Raw genomic sequence first — 20,700 nt, 5'->3', positions numbered from 1 at the left:
TCTAAGTATTCAATTATATAATAAAGTAGATCCATACTTCCAGCTGATACATCCAAAGATGTAAAAAGATAAATACTTTTATTTAAAATCTACACACAATTCAGATTCCATGTGTTGTAGACTACATAAATCTTTCAGCGAAGACAAAAAACTTCAGTAAGTAGTACAAAACATTGAGGCCTAGAAATGAAGCTTTTTAGGCATTTTTTCCCAATCAATTTTTAGAAGAAAATGTGTGCACATAATGGTCACTTCATTTAAAAAAAAATCAGTAAAATAAAAAACTGAAACATAGAAAAAATGCTTAAAATGTTTTAAATATAAGTGAAATACCAAGATATGGACTTGCTGACATTGTGTGGGGGACTATTACACTAAAGGTAAATGTCACAATCAATTTAATAAGACCTCTCTTTTGTTATAATAATATCTTGAAAAAGAGAATAAGAACTAACAAAATCTTAAAATATCTCCTTGGTAGATTTATTAAAACCAGTGACAGTGTGTTATTCATTAGTGTCTTCTCTGGAAACAATTCCAACAGATGCCGTATTTTAGATTTCTCAGAAAAGACTGATGGTATCAATACAACTTTATAATGCTTAATTTGACTCTATGTAATAAAAGAAATTTCTAAAAGAATCACTAAATTACCTGGAATATAGCCACTAAGTTTTCGAAGGAACAATATCAGATTTATGCTATCTGAATATTCAGTAATTGATAAACCATTGGCAAATCTATGGTAAGTACAGGAAACTCATTGAGAATTAGCATATTTGTTCTGCTAATTCTGGTATTTTTGTTGAAAGTAAAATACATAGTTTTATTGTTTGAGTCTGTATTTCATTTTTTATAAAGGCTTTTATGTATTAAAAATCCAAGTAGTGTCTTGAATCTAGATTTGGAAAGATAGATAATAAAAGAACTTTCTTATTCATATAGAGTGATAGAAACTCCAAATGTGTGCTTTCAATTATATCATAATAAAAACATCACTCTTGAATACTAGCTTTATCCCCTTTTCATTTACTGCCCTTTGAAAAATCAAACCTGGTTTTCAATTTGTTCATCCATAATGGAGACTTCTGATTCAGCTGGAACAAAGGAGAACCAAAGGAATCCCCAATAGTATGGGAAAAGAAGTTCTTGATGCTATGTTTTACCTCAGCTGGCTTGCCAACACCCACTACAATCAACTTGCCATCTTCTAATCCTACAAGAATATGGCTGTATTCTTTGGTTACACACACACAGTGGATAGGCATTCGCATGGCTAATGGGTTCATGCTGAGATTCAAACTAGAAGAGAAATAAAACACACACACATAATTACATGGATACATAATAGATTCAGAGAATTTTGTACTTGGAAGATAACCTAATGATCATCTGATTCCGCATTCTAATTTTACAGATGTGTAACTTAGATTCAGGAAGCCTGAATGCCTCACACAAGGGCCCACATAATAGCATTACTTAAAATACATTTTTTTTTTTTCTATTCTCAACATCTGTTTTTCTTCTAACCATATATATGATCTCTCACTAAATGATTTTTACCTTGTTGATTAAAAAGTGACAGTAGGACAAAAAGGGCAAAAGTTCAAAAAGTGTGTGCATGTTGGGGGGTAAGGTTGATAAAACTGTTCTATCTGCCTTGTCTTAGAAGATGTAATATATAAATATATAATATAAAACATAATAAATATTTAAAAATATGATATAAAAACATGACATAATACTCAATTATGGAAAATGTCCATGGCTTTTAGGATTAGAAAACAAAGAATCCTCTGATGTACACACTATGTTTGGACTAACCTGCTAAAAGATCTCATTCATTTTTAGAATCTGGCATTCTTTTTTTTTTTCCTTACCACTGATCTGGGATTCTCTTAACAATACCGTAAAAGAAAATGTTGGAAAGATATAACTCAAATAGGGACTCAGTGCTTTACTGGGGGAGAATGACAAAATTGAGAAGAGAAATACAAAAATAGGGAAAGGAATGTTGGTAGAGAAGTGATTCTGATATGAATGTGGTAAGAGAGAACACCCTGGAATCAGGAAATGATTTATAAGAAAGGTTTGGGAGGGGCCAAGATAGTCTCAGGAATATAAACATTAACATAAACCACAATAAATTTTTTAAAAATGGAAGAAAAGAATGTATTTGGGCATACAAGGAATAACAATGCTTTGTGTATATAAGTTAGCAAATATGAATAATATAAAACCTAAAAATATATCCACTACTTAAACATCCTTTTCCTTCATTGGTTTAAATAACAAGACTCCCCACCAATTTTACAAATACATATACACAATCGTGAACAGATACATTAGCCTTAAAAATACTTTAGTTTGTTTTACCACAATTAAAAAAAGTTTTAAGCCCTTACTGTAGTTTGTAAAAATTCAAACTATAATTGAACAAATTTCCAAATCCATAATCCAGGTTTGGCACCATGAAAATTCTTTTTCTGGCTTTTAAAATTTTACTGTGGTAAAATACACATAACATAAAATTTTCTACATTTTTAAAATGTACATCTATATTTCATTTACTTATCCAGAAATACTTTAGCTTCCCAAATTTTTTTCAGAGTTGCCAAAAATGACATGTTCATAATAAATGATAAACCAAAAGATTAGAAATCTTTGATTGCTGATTTCTACTCAGCTGAAGACCAAGAGTTGCATGCTCCACTCAATGAGCCAATGAGGTGCCCCTATTACGACCTTTTCTTAAGTGAGACTTCAATGATTCTTATTATTTACCTGTGGAGATCTCTTATGGACAGGAAGCCTTGTAAGCTGCCCATGATAATATGTTCTCCAGTGATACAAATATCCGATACTTGTTCTGTCAGGACTTGGGACCCTAGATACTTGCCATTTACAGAAAACAGATGTAATGCATTCTTATCCTGTAAAGATTAGGTGAAGAAAATTTAATGATCTCAAATGGAAATGGAGTTTTAATACTGACAATTAAAACTGTGACTATAACAGAATAAATACTGGATTTAAAATTTTGGAATAAACATATAGTTATGTTTATTTTTTTATTTTTTATTATTTTTTTAAGATTGTATTTATTTATTTGACAGAGAGAGACACAGCGAGAGAGGGAACACAAGCAGGGAGAGTGGGAGAGGGAGAAGCAGGCTTTCTGCTGAGCAGGGAGCCCGATGCGGGGCTCGATCCCAGAACGCTGGGATCATGACCTGGGCCGAAGGCAGACACTTTAATGACTGAGCCACCCAGGCGCCCCTATAGTTATGTTTAAAGAGAAAGTGTGTAGACAATATTATTAAAGTGATTTTAAATGAGAAGTAATTATATATTTTAAGAAAATATTTAAATAAATAATTGCCAAGTAAATAAATACTAAACAGGGACTCTCATCTCTCCAAAAGAATGAAAATCTCATCCAGTCTAAAAAACCTCACAATATATTTTTTTAAACCCCACATTCTTAACACAGAACAAAAAGATTCTCTTAACTTTTTTTAAAGCTACAGTTCTTTGTAAATTTTTTATTTTAAGTTATCTCTATGCCCAATGTGGGACTTGAACTCAAGCCCTGAGATCAAGAGTCTCATGCTCTATCAACTCAGCCAGCCAAGATTCCGTTAAATTTTTTTTAAGGATTAATTTTTTTTGAGAGAGAGAGAGAGAGAGAACGCGCGTGTCATGGGCACGCAAGCGGGGGAGGGGCAGAGAAAGACAGAGAGAGAGAATCCCAAGCAGACTCCCCACTCAGCAGGGAATCCAATGCAGGGTTCAATCCCACGACCCTGAGATCATGACCTGAGCTAAAATCAAGAGTCGGATGCTTAACTGACTGAGCCACCCAGGCCCCCCAATTCTCTAATTTTTATTTTATTTATTTAAAAAATTTTTTTAAAGATTTTATTTATTTATTTATTTTAGAGAGGGAGAGATAAGACAAAGGGAGCATAAGCTGGGTGAGGGGCAGAAGGAGAGGGACAAGCAGACTCCCTGCTCAGTAGGAAGCCCAACTTGGGGCTCAATCCCAGAACCCCAGGATCATGACCTTAACCAACTGAGCCACCCAGGCGCCCCACTGATGCTCTAATTTTTAAAAAGCTTTATCATGGAAAGAAAGAGAACGTAATTCATGCCTTATTTATACACAGCATGTATAAGAAGAATTTAATTTGGTTATAATTTCCACTTAAGCTTCTGAAGTCCCACATAACCAGAAATTCTTTTTGAAATCATTTATTATATAGGTCAATAGAAATCCCTAAAACAAAATATAAACATGAGGCCAAGACTGTGATAGGGGTCCATTTAATGATAAGGAATTAACAAACTGAAAGATAAAAGGAAAATATCCTTTTCAAAAAAATGGTGTTCTTCATCAAAATGCCTCACATATACAGTATAATATAGAAAGGAAAAGACAGGCTTATAGTCTAGCCCTACTGCATGTAACTGTTATATATATAATACCTTGAGATTGGTCTTTTCTTCAATGCTGGAATAGATGACAATATGTCCTTCCCAAGATACAGCCAAATTAGGAATAGTCAGGAGCAGAGAACTCTCACAAGGTGGCCGTAAAGTCCTCATGTATTGACCTTTCTGAATGGTATGTATAATGACAGTGCCATCCTACACAGAGATAATATTAGAATATGAAAAAGAGAACAACAAAAAAGAAGGCCAGATAAATAAATACGGGAAAGGAACTCAGAAAATGATTATTCTACCAAGGACACATGTATCTTAGGAAAAATTCCAACCTTGAAATCTGAAATAGTATTCTATTTTATTTTTATGTTCTTAAAGATTTCATCTATTTATTTGTCAGAGACAGAGAGTACAAGCAGGGGGAGCGGCATGCAGAGGGAGAAGCAGGCTCCCCACTGAGTGAGGAGCTGGATGCCAAACTTGATCCCAGGACCCTGGGATCATGACCTGAGCCAAAGGCAGATGCTTAACCAACTGAGCCATCCAGGCATCCCTTGAAATAGTATTTTATTTCATAAGATGCCCTCTTTCCTTAACTAATAAGACCAGTAAAATACCAAAATAGAATCCAGTCTCTTTAAGTTTCTTCTTTCTGTGTTATGCTACTTCTGCAAAGTCCTACACAAACAATAAAGAATTGCTATACTTTTACCAGTGCCCCTAGAAAAAAATTTATCATTCTAATTTTAACACATGTGCCTCCAAAGCAAGCATGAAAATATTTAAATATATTGTTTCTCGATTTGTAGAAAAAAATCAGCATTTTTTTTAAAGATTTATTTATTTATATTTAGAGAGAGAGAGTGGGGGGCAGAGGGGCGGACGGAGAGAGAGAATCTCAAGCAGACTCCCCGCTGAGCATGGAGCCCAAGGTGGGGCTCAATCTCATGACCCTGAGATCACGACCTGAGCCGAAATCAAGAGTCGGATGCTTAACTGACTGAGCCACCCAGGCACCCTGAAAATTAGCATTTCTTAAAGGTGAAATCTTACCCTTGATCCTGACACTGCCATGTCTAGTTCAGTGCTGATGCCGACACTCAATACCTCATCAGTGTGTCCATACAGAATCTGAAAGGGTTTAGATGCTAAGCCCACAGGAACACCTCCCTAATGTTAAAAGAGAAGCAAAGGTTAATTTTCTAGTAGGCTATTTTCTGCAAAAAGGTTTATACTATATTTAAATTGTCTAATCACAAAGTAACATTGCAACTAGTTCTTACCACAGCATCTATTCATAACAGGACTCATTCTTATGTTCCTCCTTGGATTCTCAAATTATTCTCAGTCTTCTGAAGCTCTAAAACTTAATCTGAATAGTTCCAAAGTTGATTGCTTTGGATTAATTCTAACAGGTATATTATTTGCCCTTTTCATCTACGGATTTGCTCTTCCTTTACTACAAACAAACTTCATATTCTTTCTCTGAATACTTTTTTTTTTTTTTTGGTTGACATACAATGTCAGGTATACAACAATGACTCAACAATTCTATAAATTACGCGATGCTGACCACGGTAAGTGTAGTTATCATCTGTCACCATACAATGTTGTTATAATATATTAGCTATGTTCCCTATGCTGTATTTCTGTGACTTATTTTATAGAACTTATTTTAAATCTTTATTTCATATTAATAATTTGATATTCAGCCACATCAAATCTGTTGCTTACTGTTTCTACTTTTGAGTTTATTATATTTATAATGGTATTGGTGTTAATACTGGTTTGATTCCTCTGCAATCATTCTTTTCATCTTAAGATTTATTTTTACTTTAGAGAGAAAGAGAGCACACACGCATGAGCGAGTGGGGGGGAGGGGCAGAAGGAGGGAGAGAAGCAGACTCTCCACTGAGTGTGGATATGGACGCAGGGCTCCATCCCACAACCCAGAGACCACGACCTGAGCCAAAATCAAGAGTCAGTCCCTTGGCCTACTGAGCCACCCAGGTGACACTCCTTTTCATCTTTTTTTTTTTTTTTTAATTTATTTGAGAGAGAGTGAGTGAGAGAGCACGAGCAGGGGCAGAAGGAGAAGGAGAAGCAGACTCTCCACTGAGCAGGGATCCTGACACGGGGCTCAATCCCAGGATCCTGGGATTGTGACCTGAGCTGAAGGCAGACGCTAAACCAACTGAGCCACCCAGGCACCTCTCCTTTTCATCTTACTATGCCACTATATAATTTCATCTTTGAGGTCCTTAAGCCTGTTTTACTGAATTGATATTCTTATGTTCTTCTAATAGCACAATTTTATTGCAGGGAATCTCTCTACACTTGAGTTGTTGTCTTCACCTGTTTTTAGCATGTTTTGTTTGTACATTACTTTCTATGATATAGAATGAGTAGTTGCCATGGTATTTGTTTATAATTATCCTAGATAACTCTGGATAGGTAGATAACATTTACCTGTGCTATATAATGTAGATGAATTCCCATCAATACTCCTATCTGGGACACATTTGTCTTCCTCTAAGATTGTCAGTCTGAATGCTTCATGCACTCTAATTTATAAAAATCAGGTAATTCCTATAATATTTAAGCATTTCAAATTACAGAGAAAGATGGACCCTTCTCAAAATCATTTTATAAAGTTTGCATATCCCTACACTAAACATGGCAAAGACAGAACAAATACAGATTTATTTCACATATGAGTAGAGAAATACAGTACTAGCAAATATAATTCTGTAGTAAAATATAATATGTCGTGAATTATATGGGTTTATTATAGGAATTCAAGACTGGTTCAAACCTAGGAGACTTTTCAACATAATACATTAAGAAAAAGAGAAAAGCTATGAATAAAAAAAAGGAAGAGAAACTGAAAAATAGCTGAAAAGGACATTATGGGAACTACTGACAAAATCAGAACATGAACTGTGGATTAGATAATTTGTATTGTATATTGTATAAATGTTAAGTGCTCTGATTTTGATAACTGAACTCTGGTTATATATAAAAAAGACTTGTTAGAAAATACACACTGAAGTGTTTAGGGGTAAAAGAACATAATATCTACAACCTTTTTTTTTTTAAGATTTTATTTTTAAGTAATCTATACCCAAAGTGGGGCTCCAACTCACAACCCCAAGATCAAGAGTTGCATGCTCTATTGACTGAGCCAGCCAGGTGCCCCTACAACTTTTAAACTGTTCCCCCCCCCAAAAAAAGATGCTGTGAGAAAGACATCAGAAGAGAATAATAACACAAATGCAAAACTGTATTTTTGTACTGAAATTTTACTAAAAAGCTACCAAAGAAAAAAAAAAAACAGAAGTTAACTACTTAAATATAAAAAAACACAACCCAACAACAATGTACAGTGCAATACAACAGCAAATGCTACACTAAATGGCACAACAGTGAAGGCACTTTCATCAGAATCAGACATAAGACAGGGATGCTCACTATAATTTTTTTACCCTACTGCGTTAGCTAATAATGTAACAAGATAAGAATATGAAATCATTAGTATACTGGAAAAGATAAATCCACCTTTATTTTCATCATAAGATTGTGTATCTATTTTCGGAAAATCTAAGAAATACTAATAATTGTAAGAACTGGATAAAAAGATTTGGTAAACCAATTAGATAACTGTATAGAAATCAATAGTTTTTTTTTTTTTACAGTAACCATAATCAATTAGAAGTAAAAATGATTTTAAAAAATCCCACCAAAATAATATTATGATAATTAGAAATAAACATTAAAAAGTACAGAACCTAATAGAAAAAAATTACTATAAGATTTTACTGAAGAACATTAAAAAGAGAACTGAAATAAATATGGAAAGACACTTTCTATTTCTGGAAAGGCATGATTATAAAAATGTCAACCCATACCAAATTAACACATAAATTAAATATAATTTCATCAAGACTAAAATGGAATTTTTGAGGAAGATATGGTTGAAATATTTTTAAAGTTCATATGGAAGAATAAAGACTAATATAAGATAGCTGAGAACATTTTTTATAAGGCAACACAGTGAGAAATTAGTTTTACCAAATATTAAACCTAACTAAAATAAAAACATCTTGGTGTTGCCATAGAAATAGGTAAGTGTAAAAATATGGGGAATCTAGAAAAAGATCCAATCCAGTGGGCAATCATTTATGCTTGCATAAATGACTTTCCACCCAGAAGTAAACAAAATCATATATTTTAATATTCTATATTATTATAAAATATATATTATATACTCTCTCTATATTCTATCATATATAGCTACATAGTATATATCTAATACTTATTCTATATTAAAAATTATAGAAAAGTTAATTACCAATGGATTAAAGATTAAAATGTAAAAAAAATAAAGCAAGAAAAATATTACAAGAAAATTTTTAGGTAATTATTTTAATAAATTTGGAGGAGCAGAAAGCCTGTTAAGCTAAGTAGAAAACCTAAAAGCCATAAAGAAAAAAGACACTTCCTTGAAGCAACATTATAATGAGAGTACAATACAGTTGATAAAAATGATAAATCTGTAATTTTTAGTAGTCCTACCAGAAAGGAAGACAATGTGTAACTACCTGTTGTGTTATTTGCCATATCATACATGTAGTGTCTCTGGAACCAGAAATCAAATGTATTCCACAGTAATCTGTAGCTAAACAAGTCACAATATCTGTAAGAAAAAAGGAATTACAAAGAATGAAAATGGTGTGGTTTTGCAGGAATAGAACTATAAGGGCAATTTTAGTTTATGTTCTATTACTCAATCAGTTGTTTAGCAGGAGAAATGTAAATGGCAATGGAAAAAGCACTGGAAAAGGGTGACACAGGAAAGAAGCAGTATTTTTTTTTTAAAGATTTTATTTTTAGGGCGCCTGGGTGTACATGCCCCGACCCCAAATTTTGGCTTAGGTTGTGATCTCAGAGTTGTGAGATCAGGCTCTGAGTTGGGCTCTGTGCTCAGCATGGGGTATGCTTGGAATTCTCTCTCTCCCTCTGCCACTCCACCCTTCCCCCTCTCTAAAATAAATAAATAAAATCTTAAAAAAAAAAACACAAATATGTTAAAGATTTTATTTTTAAGTAATCTCTACACCCAATGTGGGGCTCAAACTTAACAACCCTGAGATCAAGAGTTACATGCTCCACCACCTGAGCCAGGCGCCCCAGGAAAGAAGCAGTATTAAACTCAAGTAGGAGAGTTTTTTTTGAGGACACCCTGCTTTGAGAGTGAAGAATACACACGGGACAGGGAAGTGTCTGTTGGAGTCCTGGCAGTGGGTTAGGTGGCTTGGAATGGATCCCCAGGAAGTTTTGATATGCTTCTCTGCTTTCTCACTCTCTCATTTTCATTCACGTTCTACTCCCATTAGGAACCGCAATCCTGTGGAATATGTGCCCCTAACCAAAATAGTACAAAATACACTACAAATTCTCAATATGAAAAACATTTTTGCTAAACGGTAAAAACCTGAGCTAAGTGGCATCTCAGGAGCCACCAGTATAGAAGTAGGAGCAGATTCCATTTCCCTTTCTTAATAGGTTTACTAGGCGAAAATCAAGAAGATGGATGTTTTATTTTGTTTTTAGAGACAGCGAGTGTGGGGGGAGGGAGGGACCAAAGGAGAGGAGGAGAGGGAGAGAGAGAAAAAGAGAGAGATAGAATCTTAAACAGATTCCATGCCCAGCGCGGAGCCCGCAGTGCAGAGCCCGATGAGGGCTGATCTCACAACCCTGATATCATGACCTGAGCTGAAATCAAGAGTTGGATGCTTAACCTACTGAGCCACCCAGGCACTCCCACAATGTTCTATTCTTATATTGAAGGCTGAAACACTACGGAGCACCAGGTTAAACTACATGCAGTAATTTACCTCCCTCATGATTAACTGTTAACTAATAGGGCAGGTGATGTCTTATTCAACTACGACAGATTTTTTTTTATACCATTTTGTCTTAAAATTCTTATTTGTATCAACCAATTTTTATTTATTTTTATTTTTTAAAGATTTATTTATCTTGAGAGAGAGGCGGGGGTAAAGGGAGAGGAAGAGAATCTCAAGCAGACTCCCTGCTAGTTGTGGAGACCAACGTGGGGCTCCATCCCACCACCCTGGGATCATGACCTGAGCAGAAATCAAGAGTTGGATGCTCAACTGCCTGAGCCACCCAGGCACCTTGTATCACCTAATTTTTAAAAAAAGACTTAGCCTAACATCGTTCAGATACTATGAAGCTCTATTTAATTTGTATGGTATTTAGTATAACATAAATACATTAAATACTCATAAAGAAAGCATAATGTTCATAACACTGCTCTATCAGAAAGTTTACTTAGCTCTGAAGGTAAATTTTAATGCTCTTTATAGGAGCATGTACTACTTCTGTAGTTAGAAGAAACAGAGAAAACTTCTTTTTTGGGGAAAAAAAGTTAATACTTACCCATGTGTCTGATATTGTGTGAAATAATTTTGCCTTTTGTAAGTGACATCACTTGAATGCTATTATCCCAGTGTCCAGCACTGAAAAGCAACTTCGCATCATGTGATACTATGAATAGCTTAGAAGTGATCTCCAGCCCTGGAGCAAAAGGACCATTCATACTACGCTGAGTTCTGTAAACACAATTAAATATTAGACTTTTCCTTAAAAGACCACTTAGACTGGTATCAACTATTTTTTAAATCTCTCGGAAAAATAAAGAAAAATAAATCTGTTCAACTGTTCAATTTGAAATGTCCATTAATGAATGATAACGACTTTCAGAAAATACATTAATCGTATTCATATTTTTCATTACATAAAAAGATACATAACAAATAGTCTCAAGGGTTAAGCTAAAGAAGTTGAGACTGGTGAAGGTGTGGAGAAGATTTAAATCTTGCCTTTCAAAGCCAACTTAGGAAGATTGTCAATTCTGTAAATGGTAGTATCAAAGTATAAAGGACAAGATAAGGATATGACAGGATGAGGAAAGCTGGGAATCAACTGAAACCAGGAATCTACTGCACAGGCAGATAAATGTGTATCTAACAATATTCATGAAGATCATTTTTCACTCAAACCAAAGCAAGCATATGGGTTTTATCTGCTTTCCACTTAAATAAATACCCGTGAGGTCAGCCAATCTAGATTTTGCAAAAAGACAAAAAGAAGTCATATGCAACTAACGAACTGTTGAACACTACATCAAAAACTAATGATGTACTATATGTTGGCTAATTGAACATAAAAAAACAAAAAGTGATTGCGCTTCAGTGTGTGTACAGAGAATGAGGGCCAATTCTGACAGTTCAGCTCTAGAATTTTATTATTCAATATTAATTTGCTGAAGGTATGCTTTGTGCCAAGCACAACAATACTAAGGCCTATGTGGGAATACGAAGGAAAAAAGACATTGCTCCTAATAAACATACAGCTAAAACAACTCAGAGTAAGGGAAACATTAATTTAAAATGTAACCTCTGGATATTTAAACAATTAACTAAGGTAAATAAATAAATAAATAAATAAATAAATAAATAAATAAAATCTTTAAAAAATAATAAAGTAAAATTAAAAAAATTAAAAATTAAAAAATAAACTAAGGTAAATAATAAATTCTTATATAAAACACACAAGGCTTACTTATAAGTAACATTGTACAACAAAAATACAATCAAGCCTAAAAACTACTCCTAATAATTTGTTTCTTTTTTTTTTTTTCAGATTTTATTTATTTGTCAGAGAGAGAGTGCACAAGCAGGGGGAGAGGGGGAGCGGCAGGTGGAGGGAAAAGCAGGCCTCCCGCTGAGCAAGGAGCCTGATGCAGGGCTCAATCCCAGGACCCTGGGATCATGACCCAAGCCAAAGGCAGACACTTAACCGAGTCACCCAGGTATCCCTAATTTCTGTTTCTATAATGATATTATAGAAATTGTTTTATCCTTAAGCCAGTATTCAAGTCAGGAAGAGGGAAAGAGGGAAGAAAATCTGCAGGTCTACTGTATTACTTTCAAGATGACACCAATCAATTTAGTTGTTTTTCCTGGCAATAAGGTACCAGCTGCACCTGTTTTGCTTTAAATGTTCATTTACTTACTTTGGATTTGTTACAGTTTGATCTTTGATGAATGTAAAGTAATTAGAAATGTTTCTGTCATAAGGCAGCCATCCATGGGTTCCAACAATGTAATTCATGCTTACTGTTATCTGGAAAAGAACACATGAAGACAAAAATGAAATAAAAGATTAAAGAAAGCAGCACAAAATAACCAAATGCTCACATGATGTTATCATTTATCATTTAAGGAATAATGTGGGATTGTGTACTTAAAGCACAAAATTCATTAATTCTTTTTTTAAGATTTTTAGGTAATCTCTACACCCAAAGTGGGGCTCAAACTCACAACCCTGAAATCATATGTTCTACTGACTGAGCCAGCCAGGTACCCTGCATAAAGTCAAAAGCTCTTTATTTTTATCTTTATTTTTAGTTTATCTTATATCTCGTGGCAAGAAAAGTTGTCCAATGCATCTTTTTTTTAAAGATTTTATTTATTTATTTGAGAGACAGAGAGAGAAAGAGCATGAGCAGGGGGAGGGGCAAAGGGAGAGGGACAAGCAGACTCGCCACTGACTGGAGAGCCCAACGTGGGGCTCAATCCCAGGATCCTAAGGTCATGACCTGAGACTGTCAGATGCTTAACTGACTGAGCCACCCAGGCACCTCTGTATCTTTCTTTAGTGAGATAATTTTCCTCATTTCTCAAAGTTTACTAGCATCTATTAGTTGGCAGTCAGAAGACATTAAAAGTCATTAAAAGAAATTAAGAAGCTCTCTCTTCTTAGTGACAGTTATAGTGAACATTTTTTTTTAAAGATTTATTTATTTGAGAGACAGCAAGCGAGTGAGTGCAGGGAGGAGGGGCAGAGTGAGAGAGAGAATCCCAGGCAGTCTCCCCTCTGAGCATGGAGCCTGATGCAGGGCTTTCTCTCACAACCCTAAGATCATGACCTGAGCCAAAATCAAGAGTCAGAGGCTTAACCAACTGAGCCACCCAGGTGCCCCCTACAGTGAATATTCTTTTGAAAAATGAAAAGATCCCCCCATAGATTATAAAAGATTACCAAAGAGATAACTTAAAGAAATACAGGTATTAAAGGTGAAAAATCACAAGAATTCTACCATTGAAAGGCACTTTTTTTTTTGATATATCTTTCTAGACCTTTTTTCTAAGCAAACAAACAATATGCATAATTAGAAAAATAGGTTTAATTCTGGAATCTCTACTGTTCCCTGTGCTATACTCTATTGTTATAATTTGTACATGACAAAATGAGAATAAGACAGACCTAGGTTTGGTCTGTGTGCCTGGGTCCCAGATCCCTTACTTGCTAGCTCTGCAACTATGAGCAAATTAATTACTTCTGAGTTTTAATTTCTCATCTGTACAAAGGAAATAATAATAGTGCCTATCTCACAGGATTGTCAGATGGATTAAATTACAAAATTCACGTAAAGCACTCACTAACAAGTCCTGAGTGTATACCTTAATCAATTCTGTATTATTTCTTATTTTCATTCTTTTACTGCCTTATGATATATTGTAACAGATGATGTTATATCCTATTTTTCTTGTACAAAATTTTCTGGTATTTTCAGATATTTATTATTCCAAATAAACTTTAGAATTACAGTTAACTACTTGAATAACACTATGAAACTAGAAGTCAACCTCAAGAAAAAAATCTGGAATAGACCACACATACATGGGGGTTAAATAGCAGGCTCTTAAACAATGAATGGGTCAACCAGGAAATAAAAGAAGAAATAAAATATATGGAAACAAAAGAAAATGAAAACACAACGGTCTAAAACCTTGGGGATGCAGCAAAAGTGGTCCTAAGAGGGAAGTATATAGCAACAGAGGCCTACCTCAAAAAGCAAGGAAAATCTCAATCTAACCTTATACCTAAAGGAGCTAGAAAAAGAACAAATGAAGCCTAAAGTGAGCAGAAGGAATGAAATAACAGATTTGAGCAGAAATAAATGATAAGCTAAAAAAAAATTATACAACAGATCAATGAAACCAGGAGCTGGTTATTTGAAAAAAATAATACAACTGATAAACCTGTAGAGAGACTCAATTGAAAAGAAAAGAGGTGTGCCTGGGTGGCTCAGTTGGTTAAACTTCCAACTCTTGATTTTGGCTCAGGGTCGTGAGATCAAGCCCCATATCTGGCTCCCCACTCAGTGAGGAGTCTGCTGGAGATTGTCTCCCTCTCCCTCTGTCCCTCCCCCTGCTCGCTTGCTCTCTCTAAAATAATAAATAAATCTTAAAAAAAGAGAAAGGACTCAAATAAATAAAATCACAAATGAGAGAGGAAAAATAACAACCAACACCACCGAAATACAATTATAAGAGAATATTATGAAAAACTATATGCCAACAAACTGTACAACCTGAAAGAAACAGATAAATTCCTAGAAACACATAAATTGCCAAAGCTGAAACAGGAAGAAACAGAAAATTTGAACAGACTGATAACCAGCACTAATTTAAAGGGATACGTGTATCCCAATATTTATAGCAGCATTACTACAATAGCCAAATTAGGGAAACAGCCCAAGTGTCCATCAATTGATGAATGGATAAAGATGTGGTCTGTCGGTCTATCCATCCATCCATCCATCCATCCATCTATACATAATGGAATATTACTCAGCCATAGGAAGGAATAAAATCTTGCTGTTTGCAGTGACATGGATGGAGATAGACAGTATTATGCTAAGCAAAATAAGTCAGTCAAAAACAAATACCATATGATTTCACTCATATGTGGAATTTAAGAAACAAAACAAAGGAGCGAAGAGGAAAAGGGGGGGGTGGCAAACCAGGAAACAGACTCTTTTTTTTTTTTTAAGATTTTATTTATTTATTTGAGAGATAGAGAATGAGAGAGAGAGAAAGCACACGAGAGGGGGAAGGGTCAGAGGGAGAAGCAGGCTCCTCGCCGAGCAGGGAGCCCGATGCGGGACTCAATCCAAGACTCCAGGATCATGACCTGAGCCGAAGGCAGTCACCCAACCAACTGAGCCACCCAGGCGCCCAAGAAACAGACTCTTAATTATAGATAACAAACTGATGGTTACCAGAAGGGAGGTGGGAGGGGAGATGGGTTAAACAGGTGACCGGGGGTGGGGGAGGGGGTTAAGGAGTGCACCTGCTCTGATGAGCACCGGGTGATACATGGAAGTGCTGAATCACTATATTGTACACCTGAAACTAATATTACACTGTATGTTAACTAACTGGAATTTAAATGAAAACTTAAAAAAAAAAAATTCTGGTTCTACAAACTGACCAAAAGCAAATAATAAATTCAGACATATTTATTGAAAGAAAAAAAAAAGAATTACAGTTAAGTAATTGAAATAAAAGCTGTGTATCTAAAAGACATTTTTTTTTAAAAAGATTATTTATTTGAGAGAGCAAGAGAGCACATGAGCAGGAGGGGGAGAGGGAGAGAGAATCTCAAGCTGACTCCACAATGAGTGTGGAGCCCTATGCTGGGCTCCGTCTTAGGACCCTGACATCACAACCTGAGAGGAAACCAAGAGCTAGACGCTTAACTGACTGTGCCACTCAGGCACCCACAGAAAATACATTTTTATATTTGTCAAAATAATTCCATAAAAATCTTCTTTATTATTTTTAAGAAGTCTTTAAAAATGTATTTTCTCAATTTTTTTTTGTAGTTGTAATGTATTTGGATGTAGCAGTGTGAAAAAACTATAAATCGACTTACCAGTAACTCAGGACTGCCTTGAGACATAAAAGAACGAGACTGATTTTTGGGGACAATGGCCTTTATTAGTGGAATGCCATCACTAATTCCCTATAAAATAAAGACAGAGGCTTAGTGGCTGGTTCTGCTTATCTTTAATAGGTTTAAGTTATTGAAAACTTCTATTTCTTTAAATAAGAATGAACCCTGTGATACAGCATTTTATTCTACCAAAACATACCAGTTAATTAAAATGTAGAAAAGGAGAATCACTATGCTGTACACTTGAAACTAATGTAACACTGTGTGTCAAATATACTTTAATTAAAAAAAAAGGCTAAAAAATGTAGGAGAGGAACTATGTACCATGTTTGGGTGGCATACTTGAAACTTCTAAAACCCATCATTTTCTTGTATTCTACTACTCTGCTGTGAAACAGAAATGCAGATTTCAAGGAGCATCAACCATTTAAAACAGCCAGTGATTTAGAATCTTTCCTTTTCACTTGCCATACTGACATGAATATAAAGTAGAAAATACAGACCATATATATTGCTCAATTAAGTCAAATACGACAACTGGCTATATTTTTTATAGAATTTCCTTTTGGGTTTAACTTTTAAAACATAGATCTATTCCATTAAGTGAGGCAATCCCTGAATGCTGTAACAATAGGGCCAGAAAATACAGTTCTCAGAAAATATCTGCCATTCTCTTATTACAACATGAAAGAGAATAGTGATTTGAACTAAGTTTTTTGATGTAACAATAGTTCATATATTATACCTCACATTTATTAGATAAATTATAACCTAACATTATTGGGTATATACTATGTGCCAGGTGCTATTCTAAGAGTCTTATATAAATTAAATAATGAATTATAAACCATATAAAATTAGTCCCTATCTTTTCTCTTCACTCTGTGAATCAAGAGAACTTACATTTGAACAAACATAAATGAACATGGCATTTGAAGAAATCCATTTATTAGGCCTTTGCTTTAACGGCTACCTCTGTTTTCTTCACCATTTTAACAACTAGGAAGAGATAACCTACAGAGAGGCCTTCTCTTTTCTTATGAATGAGTGGGGAAATACCTTCCCCTATGATAACAAGAAGGGATTAACAGATTATTAGTACCCCAGGATATCTATTATGTTCTTTGTCCTGCTCCAGATACTGGTCCTCGGAATAGCTACCCTGTGACATGGTAGGTACAAAGGGACAAATGTCACTGAATCTGCAGATGGAACTTGGAATGCATTATTCTATAAAAACAATGTCATAAATGATTAGACATGATGAAATCATTTTATCACTGTTGCATAATATAGTACAACACGTCCATCAGATTATGTGTTAAATAATGGGTTGCCCTATGTGCAGTAAAGAGTAAACACAGCAGGCTCGAAACAACTCTCCTTAGAAAGGCCTTCCTGCAAGGTTGGCCTTTGGCTGGCATCTGGGAACTTGGTGGGCAGAGTTCCCTGCACTGATATAAAACTTGTCCTCAATGACAAAAGTGGTTCGCTATTCCTAGACTATTTGTGCAAACATGGTTTATGCTGAAGACCCTATTTTCTCCTGGGAGTCTAGAATTTTGGCATGTGCTAGGCAGAGGTTGCCTATGTGACCAGCCCCCAATAAAAACCCTAGGTGTTGAGTCTCAATGAGCTTCCCTGGTTAGATAACCATGTGTTTTCACATTTCATTACTGGGAGAATTAAGCATGTCCTATGTGACTCTCCTGGGAAAGGATTCTTGGATGCTTGTACCTGGTTTCCCCTACACTACACCTCATGTGCCTTTGCCCTTTGCTGATGTTGTTTTGTATCCTTTCACTGTAATAAACTTTAATTGTGAGTACAACTATATGTTGAATACTGTGAGTCCTTCTAGCAATCACCAAACCTGAGGATGGTCTTGGGGACCCAGAACACATCTAGGAATTAGTCATAATTATTTTTTCTTTCTTTCTAAAAGCTCTATACCTAATGTGGGATTTGAACTCACCATCCCAAGATCAAGAGTCACATGTTTTACTGACTGAGCCAGCCAGGGGCCCCAAATTAGTCATCATTTCTAAGCACTGTTTCTGTGTATGCTGAGTTCCAGGCAACTGACTTAGATACTTTGGGAAAACAACTGATTCTGGAGAGTTTGTATTGTTAAACACTAAATAACTATATCTCACTAAACATGAATCTAGGAAAGGAGCGGCAAGAATTAATTATGAAGTGCTTTCAGAAACATGGGAAAACATTTACATTAAACTACTACAGAGGATACTACAACATTATTCATTTTGAATAAAACTCAGTAGAAAGCTAACTATAATAGAAATGTCCTAAAATTTTTTTATACCAAATTATCAAAAAATTCTATAAAGATTTCCCATGATACTGAACCTAAGAAACACATTATAATGATGCTCTAATGCAGGATTGGACAAATTTGGCCTATGGTACAAGTGCAGCCTACCACCTGTTTTATAGGCTGTAGGTAAGCAAAGAATGGTTTTTACATTTTTAAATGGTTCTATTTAAACTGGTTACATATGTACCTACACAACATTCTTGATTTTGCCTTTTGACTGTATACAGAGTCCAAAATATTTACTATCTGGCACTTTAAGAAAAGTTTACCAATGTCTGTTGTATTGCATGAGAGTTATTGCTTGTTCCACACTTTTCCAAACTATTCTTAATAACTTTTTATCATCATTTTTTCTTCTTGCCAAGAATATTATGTCTTAACCAAATTCATAGGTATAAATGCATTTCATATTCGCATGCTGAACCATTCAAAGTAATTCAATATGTATATTTAAACATTTGAATTTAAAGTACTTTCTTTTTTTTAAGATTTTATTTACTTATTTGACAAAGAGAGACACAGCCAGGGAGGGAACACAAGCAGGGGGAGGGGAAGAGGGAGAAGCAGGCTTCCCGCCAAGCAGGGAGCTCGATGTGGGGCTTGATCCCAGGATCCCAGGATCATGACCTGAGCTGAAGGCAGACGCTTAACGACTGAGCCACCCAGGCGCCCCTAAAGTACTCTTTCAATTATAGCATTAACTATCTTGTTTTACTTGATTATTCCTTCTGATATTAGCAATTAATAATCTGACTTACTGGGCCATATTTTATAAATGAGCAGACACTATAATTAGGAGTTATTTTACACTCCCTCTGCATATCATTTCAGCTGTCATGAAAAGCAATTTAAATCAAATTATTTATTCTTCCTTGTCTGGAAAATGTGATGTAGAATAAAGCAAGCCAAGATAAACAGGTCTCAGTACCACTCAGCAGCAAACAAAAACTTCCAGTAAGATTGTTTTAAAAATCCAAGAACATATTATTGCAACATTCTTTACTATTTTGGATTAAATATTATGACCCCCTCTTTACAGAATAAAAGGGGCATTGACTGGTGTATAGAATTCACAGAGAAAATGCTTTGATATTACCAAGTTGGATATTACCTCTATAAAAAATGACTTGAGTTCAGAGAGGTGTTGAAATAGGTTTAGGGTTGAAGTGTCTGTTTTGGTCTGCTTCTGCACTGCTTCTTCTGCCGACAATCTAGGAGGATGTGGTTCCTTCAAAATAATTTTAAGAAAAAACAATTCCATAACTATATTAAGACATCTCTCACTGTATTCCTTTGTACATACTGGGCTCTAGCTATACTGGATTACATACCACGCACTGTTGACAAATTCTAGGCCATTGCTCAGACTACTCCTTCAGCAGAGTCTTTACGCTGTTCATTTCTAGAGAAACCCTACTTCTACTTTAAAGTTTTTCTTATTGATGTATTCTTGAATTTCTAAGCTAGAATTAATTATTCTCTTTTATTATTTTTACCAACACATTGCTTTGTTTAGTATTTTATTTAGTAATTATTTCTATGTTGGATTATATAGTTGTTTATGGTATATCTTTTCCAACCAGGCAATGGGTATCTTTTTTCTTTTAAGATTTTTTTTTTTTTAAGTAATCTCTACACCCAGTGTGGGGCTTGAACTCACAACCCCGAGATCAAGAGGTGCACACTCCACCAATTGAGCTAGTCAGGTACCCTCAGGTAAAAGTTATCTTAAAATCAGAAAACAAATCTTATTCATTTTTGGATTTTTGATACCTAGAATTGTATATAAGTATGACAGATGCTTAATAAATACTTGGTAAAATTAAATGAATCATTCAAAAGTCAAAATTTATATGGGTGAATCCTTATTTCCTGAAATAAGATCAAAATGTCAATACTATTAGAATCAAATTATAAATATTGCTCCATCTGTTTTCAAATAAATTAAAATATTTTTCCTTAACTTTAATGTTAGCAACATAGAACAGTGTTATCTTCATAAATAAGAAGTAAATGGTAAATCAAATTAACAAGCAAAAGGCATAATTAAAATGCGGAACAGAATTCCATCTAAAGGG

General features: G+C 34.8%; 1 protein-coding gene across 2 annotated transcripts in view; it reads right to left on the bottom strand.

Annotated features, from left to right (window-relative positions):
• NBEAL1 (neurobeachin like 1) overlaps positions 1 to 20,700 on the bottom strand; it is a 179,444-nt gene that overhangs the window by 8,346 nt on the left and 150,398 nt on the right. For both annotated transcript variants that reach the window (XM_036073916.2, XM_078071206.1), the window contains 9 exons: positions 19,734 to 19,850; positions 16,264 to 16,353; positions 12,554 to 12,663; positions 10,915 to 11,087; positions 9,051 to 9,145; positions 5,503 to 5,619; positions 4,489 to 4,650; positions 2,785 to 2,933; positions 1,167 to 1,302 (listed from right to left, as the gene is read on the bottom strand). In XM_036073916.2, the coding sequence (XP_035929809.2) occupies positions 1,167 to 1,302; positions 2,785 to 2,933; positions 4,489 to 4,650; positions 5,503 to 5,619; positions 9,051 to 9,145; positions 10,915 to 11,087; positions 12,554 to 12,663; positions 16,264 to 16,353; positions 19,734 to 19,850 (1,149 nt within the window). The remainder of the gene's footprint in view (positions 1 to 1,166; positions 1,303 to 2,784; positions 2,934 to 4,488; positions 4,651 to 5,502; positions 5,620 to 9,050; positions 9,146 to 10,914; positions 11,088 to 12,553; positions 12,664 to 16,263; positions 16,354 to 19,733; positions 19,851 to 20,700) is intronic.

This window comes from Halichoerus grypus, chromosome 4 (genome assembly GCF_964656455.1).
Source record: "Halichoerus grypus chromosome 4, mHalGry1.hap1.1, whole genome shotgun sequence".
NCBI classification, from domain to species: Eukaryota; Metazoa; Chordata; class Mammalia; order Carnivora; family Phocidae; genus Halichoerus; species Halichoerus grypus.
The sequence above is the reverse complement of the archived record's forward strand: the minus strand, read 5'-3'. Positions and strand labels throughout refer to the sequence as shown.